The sequence below is a fragment of the Ovis aries genome, chromosome 15 (assembly GCF_016772045.2).
Source record: "Ovis aries strain OAR_USU_Benz2616 breed Rambouillet chromosome 15, ARS-UI_Ramb_v3.0, whole genome shotgun sequence".
Taxonomy (NCBI): Eukaryota; Metazoa; Chordata; class Mammalia; order Artiodactyla; family Bovidae; genus Ovis; species Ovis aries.
In genome coordinates this window covers 17,404,169-17,417,794 of record NC_056068.1, presented here as the reverse complement: position 1 = coordinate 17,417,794, position 13,626 = coordinate 17,404,169, and the positions used below count along the sequence as shown (strand labels likewise).

The 13,626-nt window shown below is 39.8% G+C and overlaps 1 protein-coding gene across 1 annotated transcript in view; it reads right to left on the bottom strand.

Moving 5' to 3' along the window:
- Positions 1-5,096, bottom strand: part of ACAT1 (acetyl-CoA acetyltransferase 1) — a 31,008-nt gene extending 25,912 nt beyond the window's left edge. Inside the window, exon 1 of the mRNA XM_027979167.3 lies at positions 4,956-5,096. Within this exon, the coding sequence (XP_027834968.1) occupies positions 4,956-5,027 (72 nt within the window). The 5' untranslated portion in view covers positions 5,028-5,096. The remainder of the gene's footprint in view (positions 1-4,955) is intronic.
- Positions 5,097-13,626: the final 8,530 nt, after the last annotated feature.

Here is a 13,626-nt window from a genome sequence, read left to right as displayed (position 1 = left end):
AAAATGAAAGCACAATGGTCCAAAACTTATGGGATGCAGCTAAAGCAGTTCTAAGAGGGAAGTTTAGAGCAATAAAATCTTACCGCAAGAAACAAGATAAATATCAACAATCTAACCTTATACCTAAAACAACTAGAGAAAGAAGAACAAACATAAAGTTAGTAGAGAGAAGGAAATCATAAAGATCAGAGAAGAATTAAATGAAATAGAGACAAAGAAAACAATCTCAGAGATCAATAAAGCTAAAAGCTGGTTCTTTGAAAAGATAAAGAAAATTTATAAACCATTAGCCAGACTCATCCAAAAAAAAGGGAGAGGAGTCAAATCAGTAAAATTGAAAATGAAGCTACAGCTGACTCCACAGAAATACCAAGGGTCATAAGGGACTACTATGAACACTGTATGCCAATAAAACCGACACATGGAAGAAATGGACAAATTCTTAGAAAGGTACAGTCTCCCTAGGATGAACCAGGAAGAAACAGAAAATATAAACAGGCCAATCAGAAGCACTAAAATTGAAACAAACAATGATTAAAAACCTCCCAACAAACAAAAGTCTAGGACCCTACAGCTTGACAGGTGAATTTTTATCAAATATTTAGAGAAGAGTTAACACCTATCCTTCTGAAACTGTTCCAAAAAGTTGCAGGGAAGGAAAACTTCCAAACTCATTTTATGAGGCCACCATCCCCCCAAAACCAGACAAAGATACCACAAAAAAAAAAATTTACAGGACAGGATCACTGATGAACATAGATTCCAAAATCCTCAACAAAATACTAACAATTCATATCCAAAAATACATTAAAAAGATCATACACCATGATCAGAGATCATGATCTCCGGTATCCATCCAAGAGATGTAAGGATTTTTCAACATCCCCAAATCAATAAATGTGATACACCACATCAACAAATTGAAGAATGAAAACCATATGATCATTCAGTGGATGCAGAAAAAGTTTCTGATAAAATTCATCACCCATTTATGATAAAAAAAAACTCTCCAGAAAGTGGGCATAAAGGCTATATCCCTCAACATAATAAAGGCCAGACATGACAAATCTACAGCTAGCATCATCCTCAGTGGTGAAAAGCTGAACACATTCCCTCTAAGACTAAGAACAAAATAAACATGAAAAGGACCATTTTTATTCAACATCATTTTGGACATCCTAGCTAGAGCAATCAGAGAAGAAAAAGAGGTAAAGGGAATCCAAATTGGAAAAGAAGTTAATCTGTCACTGCGTGCAGATGACAGAATACTATACACAGAAGACCCTAAAGATGCCACCAGAAAACTACTATAACTCATCAATGAATTTGGTAATTGGAGGTTACAAAATTAATACACAGAAAACCGTTGCATTTCTATACACTAACAACAAAAGATCAGAAAGAGAAATTCAAGAAGAATTCCATTTACCATTGCATCAAAAAGAATAAAATACCTAGGAATAAAGCTACCTAAGGAGACAAAAGACCTGTACTCTGAAAACTATATGATGCTGATGAAAGAAATTAAAGAAGATATACACAGATGGAAATATATACCTTTTTAGTGGATTGGAAAAATCAATACTGTCAAAATGACTAATGTCCAAGGCAATCTACAGCTTCAATGAAACCCCTAACAAATTACCAATGACATTTTTCACAGAACTAGAAAAAAAGTCTCACAATCTGTATGGAGACATAAAAGACCCCAAATAGAGCAATGCTGAAAAAGAAAAAGGGAGCTGGAGGACTCAGACTCCTAACTTCAGACTATACTGCAAAGCTACAAGTCATCAAAACAGTATGGCAGTGGCATAAAAATAGAAATATAGCTCAATGGAATAGGATAGAAAACCCAGAAATAAGCCCATGCCTCTATGGTCAATTTATCTATGACAAAGCCAATTCTACACAATGTTGGAAAGAATCTCATCAACAAATGATGCTGGGAAAACTGGACAGTCACATGTAAAAAAAATGAAATTAGATCATTTCTTAACTCCAAATACAAAAATAAGCTCAAAATGGATTGAGACCTAAATGTGATACTGGACACTGTAAAACCCCTAGAGGAAAACATAGGCAGACTGTCTGATATAACTCACAGCAACATCTTTTTTGATGCATCTCCCATAATAATGGGGGAAAAAAGCAAAAATAAACAAATGGGACCTACTTAAACTCAAAAGCTTTTGCACAGCAAAGGAAACAATAAACAAAATGAAAATACAACCCACAGACTGGGCGAAAAGTGCAAGTGACGTGACCTTTAAGGGATTGGTCTCCAAAATTTACAAACAGCCTAGGACACTTAAAAATAGCATAAAAAAACATAATCCACTCAAAAAATTGGAGACAACCTGAATAAACATTTATCCAAAGAGGACAAAACGATAGGCACATGAAAAGATGTTTAACATTGCTAGTTATTAGAGAAATGCAAATCAATACTACAATGAGATACCACTTCACACAAGTCAAAATGGCTATCATCAAAAAATCCACAAACAACAAATGTTGGAAAGGTTATGGAGAGAAGGGACTCCTCCTTCCGCTGTTGGTGAGAATGTAAACTGGTACAGCCACTATGGAGAACAGTATGGAGGTTCCTTAAACAGCTAAAGACAGAACTACCATATGCCCCTCCAATTCCACTCCTGGAATTGATGATCCAAAAGGATACACGTATCCCAATGTTCATTGAAGCACTGTTTACAATAGCCAAGACATGGAAGAAGCCTAAATGCCTGTCAACAAAGGAAGAGATAAAGAAGATGTGGTACATATATACAATGGAATATCACTCAGCCACTAAAAAGAATGAAATAATGCCATTTGCAGCAACATGGATGGACCTAAAAGTAAGTCAGAGAAGGAGAAATATCATATGGCATCCCTTATACATGGAATCTAAAAAAAAAAAAAAAAAACTATACAAATGAAGTTACTTACAAAACAGAAAGAGACTCAGAGACTTAGAAAATAAATTATAGTTCTGTGGGGAGGGCGGGAGAAGATAGATAGGGACTTTGGGAAGGTCATGTACATACTGCTATATTTTAAATGGATAACCAACAAAGACCTATTGTGTAGTACATGGAACTCTGCTCAACAGTTATGTGCCAGTCTGGATGGAGTGGGCTTTGGGTGAGAATGGATACACCTCTATGCAATGCTGAGTTCCTTCGCTCTTCACCTGAAACTACCACAACATTGTTAACTGGCTATACCTCAATACAAAATAAAAAGCTTAAGGTTAAAAAAAAAAGAAAATTAACTTGGTTCAAAACAGCAAGACAGGAGTTTCAAGGAGGGAATAATCAACAGTGTCAAGAATACTGGAGTGGGTTGCCATTTCCTTCTCCAGGGGATCTTCCTGACCCAGGGATTGAACACCACGTCTCCTGCATTGCAGGCAGATTCTTCACGGACTGAACTACCAGGGAAGTCCCACAGAGTTACCAGGGAAGCCCCATTAACACTGTCAAATATAGTATAAAGAAAGGTCAAGAAGAAGAAACACAGGAAATGAAATGCACTGATACCCTTCAGTTGAGTAGTTTAGAAATCTAACTGCAGAGGTTTAAAGGGAAATGGATGTAAACAAGGGTGACAAGGAGGACTACTCTTTTGACCATAAGAAAAAAGCAATTCCAGTTGGAAAGCAAAAAACTCTAAGTCCATAAAAGTCTGTTGCCGATTAAGGGAGATCTGTGTGTTTTCGAAGGCAAACGAGAAAAAGCCAGTTAACAGGTTACAGATTACCTTTCATTCCACAAAACGGCACGGAATACTGAAAATCCTGTTAAAACAAACTGTATCTCCATGCTTCAGTATATGACCACTTAAGTAATAAATGAACACCACAACTCACACTCTATATAATCTTCATTTTTCTCATCAGCAACATTTGTGTTTGATTTTGAGCTGTTAATTAAACTAAATTAAGAAGGTTCCGCACTTCGTTTATGTTTTGTTTTTTTACAAACTTACGTACCTATTTTCACCTAATTCACCTAGTAAACTCTGGTTTGAAACTTAGGTTATGCTGACTTCTATTATCTCAGTCACCCAGGATTAATTTTAGACTTTTCCTTTTCCCTTGGTTCTTCACTCTCACTCTGCATTCGACAAGTTCTATATTTATTCTCTCACAATCTCTTGCGATTTCCCCCCACTTCAATCGTCCTAGACCTCTAACTACGACAATAACAAAAATATAAACGGTCCTCATTGACTTAAGTCAAACTCAAACTCTTAACAATAGAACTAGATTTCAAACTTTACTGCTCCAACCGAACTAGAAAAGTCACGCCTCACAACCACACCCTGAAATTCTAGACCTACTCCTTGGCTTTTGCCAGACCCTAAACCTGTGATGCGAGCTAGCTTGCTCTGATGGATGGAAAATAGTAGATTCTTCCAAGGCTGTCGCTCCTGTGTTTCCTAAGCACAACAAGCCAGAACAGAAACAAGGCTTTGGAAACCCTTGGTACGTAAGCGCTACGCATCAAGAAACCGAGAAGCTGTTTATTTTCCCTAATAGGTCTGAAGTTGCTCCGAGTTGACACATCGATTTATTATCACTCTGTAAACCCAAAATGACTACCTACGGCATCAAATTAAAACCTCTTGACAGTAACGTCCACAGATATGTTTCCAGAAACAGCTGGGAAGCAGTTTTACCGGACTTCGCTACCCGTCAGGCAAGGTCGAGACCAAGTCCCGGACCTTTCTGCGCGTCAGAACACCTGCACGCTTTGACACTAGAAACCAACGCCTACACTCCGACAGGGCCGCGGCGAATGGAAGCGCTGCCCAGGAGCCTGCGCTTCAGGACGCGAGCGCAGGGTTCGGGGCGGGGGCGGAGGTCTTCCCGAGGCCCGCACTGAGGGCTCCTTCCGGCCGCGCGGCCGCAGCCAAGGCCTCACGAAGCGAGTCCCAGCCCCTCTCACCTGCACCCGCCTCTGAAGCAGGAGGCCGCGCCCGCACGCGCCGCGCCGCAGAAGAGCCGCTAACACAGGCATGACCGCCGACTTCTGTCTCCGGCTTAGAAGGGCAAGCAGGCGCGGCGCTGCGCGGCGCGACCCCGACTCAGCTCCTTCCGCTGCACCGCCTCTTCCAATAGCAGCCTCGGACCGCGACGGCCGGCGGCCATTGGCCGGCAGCGGAGGCGGGGTCGGGCGGGGCTTGGCGCTGGAGCCTCCGAGGGGCGGAGGCGCCTGTGCAAAAGCCGCCTGACGTGGCGCTGGGTTGGTTTCCTGCCACTTCTGACTGAGGCCCCGTGGTTTATGTGTAACCTGAGCCTGTTTTTCTCACTTATACACGCAAAGCACAAAGGAAATTTATGAAAATATTTTTAAGCAATCCAGTTTAGCTTTTCACTTATGATAATTTTTCAATTGCTTAAGTAGGAGGACGAAGAGGAATAGAAAACATTAATGACTTTGAACAATTAGCTATATTAACCTTCATCAAAACTCCATAAATTACATGTTATTATCTACTCTTTAACTAATGAGATAGCTCAGATACAAAGAAGTTAATGTTTTTTTGTCCATGATTGCGTGGAAAGTGGTAGAGGTGGGGTCTGGACTGGAATAATTATGTGGTATTGCTTTCTTATACATATTTCCAGAGAATGATAATACTGTTAACTATGATTATTCTGGCTTTTGGGGAACCCATTGCTTAATTTTGGATCTTCATCTGGAGAAAGCAAAACTTTATTACTTTGTAACATTATTTTCCTTTATTATTTTTTTATATTTCTTTTGTTTTGCTGTTGTCGTTGTTGTCTGGGGTTTTTTCCCGGGGTGGTGGGGGGGGGCGTCGTGGTCTGTGCCTCTTGTGGGATCTTTGTTCACCAACCAGGGATTGAAGCCAGACGTTTAGTAGGGAAAGTGCAGAGTCCTAACCACTGGCGGACCAAGGAATTCTCTATATTTATTTTACGCAGAACATAGGGGTATCCCGAGGACTTTACTTACCACAAGGCAAACACACGTTTTTCCTAAAGTAAAATCCCCACCCTTAATTAGGTTTTGTAACAAGTGGGAGATTGTATTTTTCAAAGTTGACCACACTTAAAGTTAGGGTTGACCTGAGCCCAGCAGCACTGAAAGCCTTTTAATTGCTCAGCCTCAAGATGGAAGGAACACAGAGTTAGCAAGAGAGACATCAATGGTTTATTGGATAAGGAATCTTACTTACACCAGAAGCAAGAGGGTTCTACAGAGAAACACTCTTATGTGTGGCAGATGGCAGGTTGGCCGTGGCAAGAGTCTTCCCTGTCAGAAGAGGGAATTGTTACAAAGAAAATTGATATCAGGATGGCTCATTGGTTACCAGCAGAAGGGAAACCAGCAGAAGAGCACAACCCTCACTGCCCCTTTGATAAACCATCTTTGTGAAGTTGTTCTGATTTAAAGATTACAACAGTCAATAGCTGGGGTGGGGGCAACTATGTAGGCACTTACTGATCAGGTTCTATGATTAAGAGGCAAGATCAGTCAGGTGAGTAGGATGTAGCTGAAGCAGGGTCTGACTGTGAAGGGGATGTACAGCCAGCAAGAGAATGGCCTAATCATACAATTAGCTCACCATACAAGTTCTTCTTTCAATATGACTTATGCTCACTCCTCCAATTAGAGGTGGGGTCTGTGTTCTCTCCTCCCAGGCTAGGTCTAGACAGAAATATGGATAAAGAAGTTTGTCTAATGATTCCAGTCCTCGGACTCCAAACTTCCCAGCTGAGACCCTAGACATCATGGAGCAGAGACCAGCCATCCCTTCCTGTGCCCTGTCTGAATTAATGATCCACAGGAACAAAGATAGAAAATAAATGGCTATTGTTTTAACCCATTACATTTTGGGATCATTTTTACATAGTAATAAATAAACACAGCACTCCTAACTTCCCCAGTCACCCAAGGTTGGTCCCTTAGAGTGAGGTGTGATGCCTCTGTATATCAATAGGCTATCAAATCCTGCTTCCTTCCTTTGAACGTCACACTCAAGTCTCCTCTCTTGCTGACCCTACTCTAGGCCAAGCACAAACATTTTCACACCTACTGCTTTAATAGCTGTTGAAAGGAAATCATTACAATGTGTACCAGTTCCTTAATTGTTTGTGTGTGTGAAATGTACAAGATATATCCTATCTTTATCTGAAAAAGTTGAATTTTTAAAGAACTCAAAAAATTAAACAGCTAGTCTGGCCTAATAAACAAAGGCCAAGGCTGATAACTAGATATGGAAAAATAGCAAAAGATGACTGGTTATAATAATAGCTCTTTACATATTTCTAAGTATGGGGCATTTCTTTCACTGGTTAATTCACTTAATCTTCACAAATATTTCATGAATTAGGGAGTTTTATTGCTCACGTTTCTATAAAGAAACAGATAAGTTATATAAATTGTCCAAGGTCACAGACCAAGTAATTAGTGATAGAGCTACAATCTGAACCCAGACTGTCTGGCTGCCAGGACTAAGCTCTTAACTCTACATTAGCTGTACCTTAGAAGAATTCTCTTAGAAGCACAGTGGGTCAACTTTGACTTTGCAATTCTGTAAAAGCACTATCAGGAAATATTGCCTCTATGTTGGACAGGATGACTTCTAGAGCAGTTCAAAGAGACTTAGGGGCAGTTGGGAAAGAAGGATAGCAAATATACTCCTGAACTACAACAGATAACTCCTTCAAACTTCAAAATATGAGCAGATTCAATACAAATATGAGCAGAAGGCCAAAATGTAGTTAACAATTTCATTTAAGAGTTTAGGATTTTGAAAAGTCAATTTTTTTTTAAAAAATAGGGAATATCACTGCAACGCAAGTGTAAACGTTTGAGTGCTTTACACTTAGAACCTAAGTAAATAAAAACTAATTCTGAGTTTATTTACATTAATCAAAAAACATTAACTGGGAACCAATTCAGGATTAAAGCATAAAATTGGGATTTAGGGCAGAGAGGTAATTACTGAAGGTATTAGGTAGATGAAATTATCCAAAGAGTCTACAGAGAAAAAAATTTGGGGGAACACCTACTTTTAGGTGGAGGAGGACTTATCAGAGTAGATGGAGCAAGAATTATAAAAAGAAAGGTGTCAGAGAACCAGATTACTCTGTGAGCTAAGCCATGCTGCACTTTCCACGTCCACCTCTTTACACACCTGTGATAATTCCTCATTCACACCTTGGATATGAAGCAATAACTGCCCTGAGGGGAAGCAGATCCAAAGAAAACAGACAACAGGATGCTAAATTTTTTATTCCAAAATTCTGAAGTCACAGTTCAGGTAGAAGACAAGAAATATTTGAAAATCCATTTTTCCTACCCCTACCCAATACTAGTTAAGTAGAATTCAGGAGAGAAAGGCTAGAGCTGGAGAGGAAGCCAGAGGGAGGATCAGCCACTGATGAGTATCCCCAAGAAAAGGCCATGATCCCTGTCTCCTCCTAAAGTCCAACCACAGGGGAATATGACAGAACCATCCCCTCTATACACACACACACACACACAGGATCCTCCTAAAGTCCAACCACAGGGGAATGTGACAGAACCATCCCCTCTACACACACACACACATACAGGATTCATTCAGGATTATGAGGGAGAGATGATCTGTTCCCTGATTCAAACCAGCTTATCTGAAAAAGTAGCCCACACGAGAACTCAAGGTTAAATGGAAGATTGAGGTGGTTGCTTAGGGTGTTTGGATATGAGGAGCCTAAAGTAGCCTTACAGAAAGTCCTCATGACACCAAAAGACCCCCAAACAGCTAAATGGATGATTTTTCTGTTATAGCTGTGAAGAGTACAGAAGTTAGCTGAACTGGAGTTGATGATCCTCGAGAGGCTCCACTACTGGGAAACTGGGCCCTACAAGTCTGGAGCCATTACCATGCTGGATATGAGACAGACTGGAATGGTATAATGCCCAGGATAGAAGAGGTGAAGCAAACAATCTTCAAAGCAACCTTTAACCTAGAATGTATTAAAAGATGACTGAATTTGACTGAATTTAAGTGAAAATGACTAGATTAAGGTTTCTTCCATGAGACAGAAATGAAGTGCTTAAATAAAAACAAGTCAATGGAGAAGGAACTGGCAACCCAGTCCAGCATTCTTGCCTGGGAAATCCCATGGACAGAGAAGTCTGGTGGGCTCCTCTATAGTCCATGGGATCACAAAGAGGTGGGTATGACTTGGCAACTAAATAACAACAAAGGAGCCAAAATAAAATATGGAAAGGCAAGTGACAAGAATTGTCAAGACTGGGGCTTTGGTTTTCTTTGTGTCTTATTCCGTAACCTTTGGACAGGTTACTATTCATGCCAATGCTGCCTTTGGCACAGTAAGAACCTCTGAATCACAGACTGATCTACAGCTTGCACAATGTGAATCCATTCCATTCTGCAGTTTTAAGATCTGAGTCAAGGCCCTGGCTTGTTTTTATTGGGCATTACCGCTTAACTGCACAAATAAAGTTTAAAAAAAAATTATTTTTTATTGAATGATAATTGCTTTACAACAAATAAAGCTTTTGATAATTAAAAAATAAAACAATCAAGTTCAGTTTAAAGAGAATTAAAGCTTTTTTTATATATGAATTTATAACTTTTGAGTTATTCCTGTCACAGTAGATAACAGTATTCAGACACAGAGTCACTAACAAAGAGTAACATCTTTTGAAATGTACCTCATCTTAGATTCTAAGTTAACTACAGTTGTTAACCTAGCGAAAAAGTTAGGTGGAGATTTATGTCTTGGAAAGTATACTATCAATATTGATAAAATAAACCTTTTGGCCTCTTTCTCTTTGCAAACATCCATAACTATAGTCATAAGACCCAGGGTGCTCTTGTAGAAGTATAATTTAGTTTTAGAAACATTAGAACAATAGTTCTGTAACAGGGAACAAAGTGTAAAATAACAAAAATTTAAGAGTTTAGAAAAATCTGAGTGTTAGATTCAAATGCAAGGATGTTTGCTATTCACTTCTAATTAAATTCTTCTATAACAAGTAACTTCTGGGACTTTCCTAGTTGTCCAGTGGCTAAGACTTTGTGCTCCCAGTGCAGATCCCTAGTCAGGGAACTAAGATCCCACATATGGCAACTAAGCCCAGGCATCACCACTACTGAGCCCACATTCTCTAGAGCCCCCAGGCACCACAACAAGTGAGCCTGCATGCCCAAGGAAGACCCAGCACAGTCAAACAAGTAACTTCTATTATAGTTAGTCTGTTGGAATAACTTGTTGTACTAGGTTGGCTAGTGTCCCCCACAAATCCTGCCTGCTAATGACTTTATTCAGAAACATGGTTTGCAAATGTAATAAAGATGAGGTCATAGCCCTAAATACAATGGCTGATGTCCTTATAACGAGAGAGGGCACACACAAATGAGAGGGCCATGTCGAAGAGGCAGATTGGAGTGATTAATCTACAAAAAATGAAACACCAAGGAGTTCCAACCACCACCAGAAGCTGGGAGAGAAGCAAGGAATATAGATTCTCCCTTAGAACCTACAGAAAGAGCCAACTCTGCCAACACCTGGATTTCAGACTTCCAGACTCCAGAACTCCAAAAAAACACATTTCTGTTGTTTTAAGTCACTCTGTTTGTGGTACTTGGTTATGGCTGCCATAGAAAACCAATCCTTATCTTTTCTATTTATATAACCCATAACCCACATTTTGTGAAATCCTGGGAAGGATAGAGCCAAAAGCTTCTTTATCAGACCTTTGGAAATGTATGTAATCCATTGTTGAAACAGTTTTCTAAGCCCAGTGTGAAGCTACTCCTGCCTCGGGTGCCAAATCAGCAAACTGAAACTTAGATAATATTCATGTCCCTGTAAATGCTCCACTTGCCCAGAAATAGAGTATATCAAGCCAGAAAATCCCCAATTGCAAGAATTTTTAATAACTAAGTAAGAACAGATATGCAACCTCAGACAATTAAGCCAAATACTCTTTCCTTATTCCCTGATTGACCTAATAGCCTTATAAGGAAACCTCTGACCACCGAGCCAATCATGCGGTTTCCACGTTGCCACTTCTAAAGCTCTATAAAACTTGCTCTTGCCCCAAATCCCTCAGCAAGAGTGGTCCACTGCTTGTGAGGCACTCTATTCCCCTAATCCATGGCAACTTCATGTTTTCTTTTGAATAAAGGATATCAAAGTCATTATTAAATTTATTTGTGTCATTTAACATGTATTTAAGAAAATGATTACAATAGGAAGATGCAGAATAGTAGCAAGGTCCTAGAAGTAACTTTCATATAATTTATCTTGGAATTTAGAACAAAAAGATACAAAATAAGATATTTTAGGAAATTTTTAATGATTTAAAGACAGAAATCCTACTTGTCTCAAGAATGACTTTTGAGCTTGTTCCATGTTCCTCCACCTTTGAGGATGGTTTGGTCTGCTCAACAGTGGCTCCCAAGCCTTTCAATTTTACAAAAAGTGGGTCCCCATTGAACAAGGAACTGCACTAAAAATGTGGGAAATTTTTTAAATTATGAAAATCTTCTCTGTTTTAGATTGGGGTAGCTCCTCAGCCATAGGCTAAAAGGAATAACTCAATTCATATCTGCTGGTGTCTTAGGCCTCAGCCATTGAGATATGAACACAAGAAAAAAATTAGACCTAGGCCAGTGGTCCAGAAATGCCACAGATTTAAAGCAAACAATCTTACTGACCACTACTTACCACTCTGTACATTTAGTCTACTTCCAAACATAGGCCAAGAAACAACCCAACAGCTAGTCCCCACTTACTTCGCCTGGTATACGCATACTATGAAATGTTCCTATTCATTCAGTGAATACAGTAGAAGTGAATACAAAGGTCAGGTTCTAGAGACACTACACAAGTAGAATCAATAATATGGTACAGGGAAGCAATTATCAGTTACACGATGGTTGCTAACCTGGGAGATGGAGACAGTTATTAAGTGGAGCAAGTCTGTGACAAAAGATGAGACGTTTAAGAAATAGCTGAAAATACACATTGATCAGTTGGGAGCGATTTGAGACAGTTTGGCACATCAACAGTCAGATAGAAGTTGAAGCCACAGAGGTAGATAAAACCACACAGGAAGAGCATGTAGCTCAGTGAGTAGAAATGGAAATGAAATTCTGGGGTGTGCAGGTAGAGGAAGAGCCAAACAATGAGAAAGCTAAGTGAGATAAATGTGGGACCAGGAGAGAATGGAATCTTGGAAGTCAAGAGATGAAACAAATTAACAACCAGGAGTGTTCAAGGTTCAAATGCTGTAAGGAGATCAAGTAAAAGGAAGATTGAAAATGAACTTCTGATTAAGCAATAGGAGGTCACTGATGACCTTGGCAAGAGGACCAGTGGGACATAAGCCAATGAGTAATAAGTAGAAGAAATAGAGACAGACTGTACTATTCTTTCAAGATGTTTGGCAGAAAATGGAGGGAGGAAAACAAGGTCATAACACGACCAAGGTAGTGGGACAACATTTTTTTTAAGGATGATGGATACTTGAATATATCTGTAAGCCAGTGATTCACAAACTTTAGTGCATCAGCCTCACTTGGAAGGCTTATTAAAATTCAGATTGCTCCGTGGCCCCCCATACGCTGAATGGTTGGGGTGGAGCTCAAGAACTTCACTTTTCCAACAAGTTCTTAAGTGATGATAACGCTGTTGGTCTGTGGACTAAAACTTTGAGAACCACTGTTGTAGGCTAAGGAGGAAATAATCAGTGGAAGGATGTTTGGAAGATGTACAAAATGTTAAGTATCCCGATGGAAAACACAGAAGCACTTGAGTGAAAGCATAAAAACAGTTGGTCTTGAGTAGGAAGTGAGGCAGCCCTTCCTCTGAGATAGGTAGGCTGATGAAGATGTGCATTACCAGAGGTAAAGTTTAGAGGTAGAGAAGCAGGTTATGAAAGTGCATGTTTGAAAGTCTTATTTTCTTTGCTTATTTTCTCAAAATAGAGTCATCTGCTGAGAACGGAGGAGGTAAGGTAGAGTGTTTGCGCGTGCTCAGTCTCTCAGTCGTGTCCGACTCTTAGTGACTCCAAGGACTGCAGCCCACTGAGCTCTTCTGTCTGTGGGATTCTCCAGGTAAGAATATTGGAGTGGGATGCCATTTCCTTCTTCAGGTGATCTTCCCCATGCAGGGATCAAACCTGTGTCTCCTGCATTGCAGGCGGATTCTTTACCACTGAGCCAAGGTAGAGTAGGGGGAAGGATAATTACACTTAGCAGCCATAGGAAAAGTCCTTGTAAAAATAGTCCCATGCCCCACCTTTTCTTAGAGGTACGAGAATTAAAGTCTCTTAACCAGGAGTGTTAATTTTCAAATCTGGCTCATTGAAAGTTGGCTCTTTATTCTCTGCCTTCCTAGTTCTCACTGCTACCCTTCAAACATCAAACACTGTTGAAGAAACTTGTAAGTAGTATCAGTCTGTTTCAGCAACCACAATTTAAAAAAACAAACAAACAAACACAAAACTCACTTATCATTAAGTGAAAATAGCAAACCTCAGTACACCCAGGGGTTTCCTGTCATTCTTTTAGATTGTTGTTTAATCTCTAAGTCATGTCTGACTCTATGCAACCCCATGAACT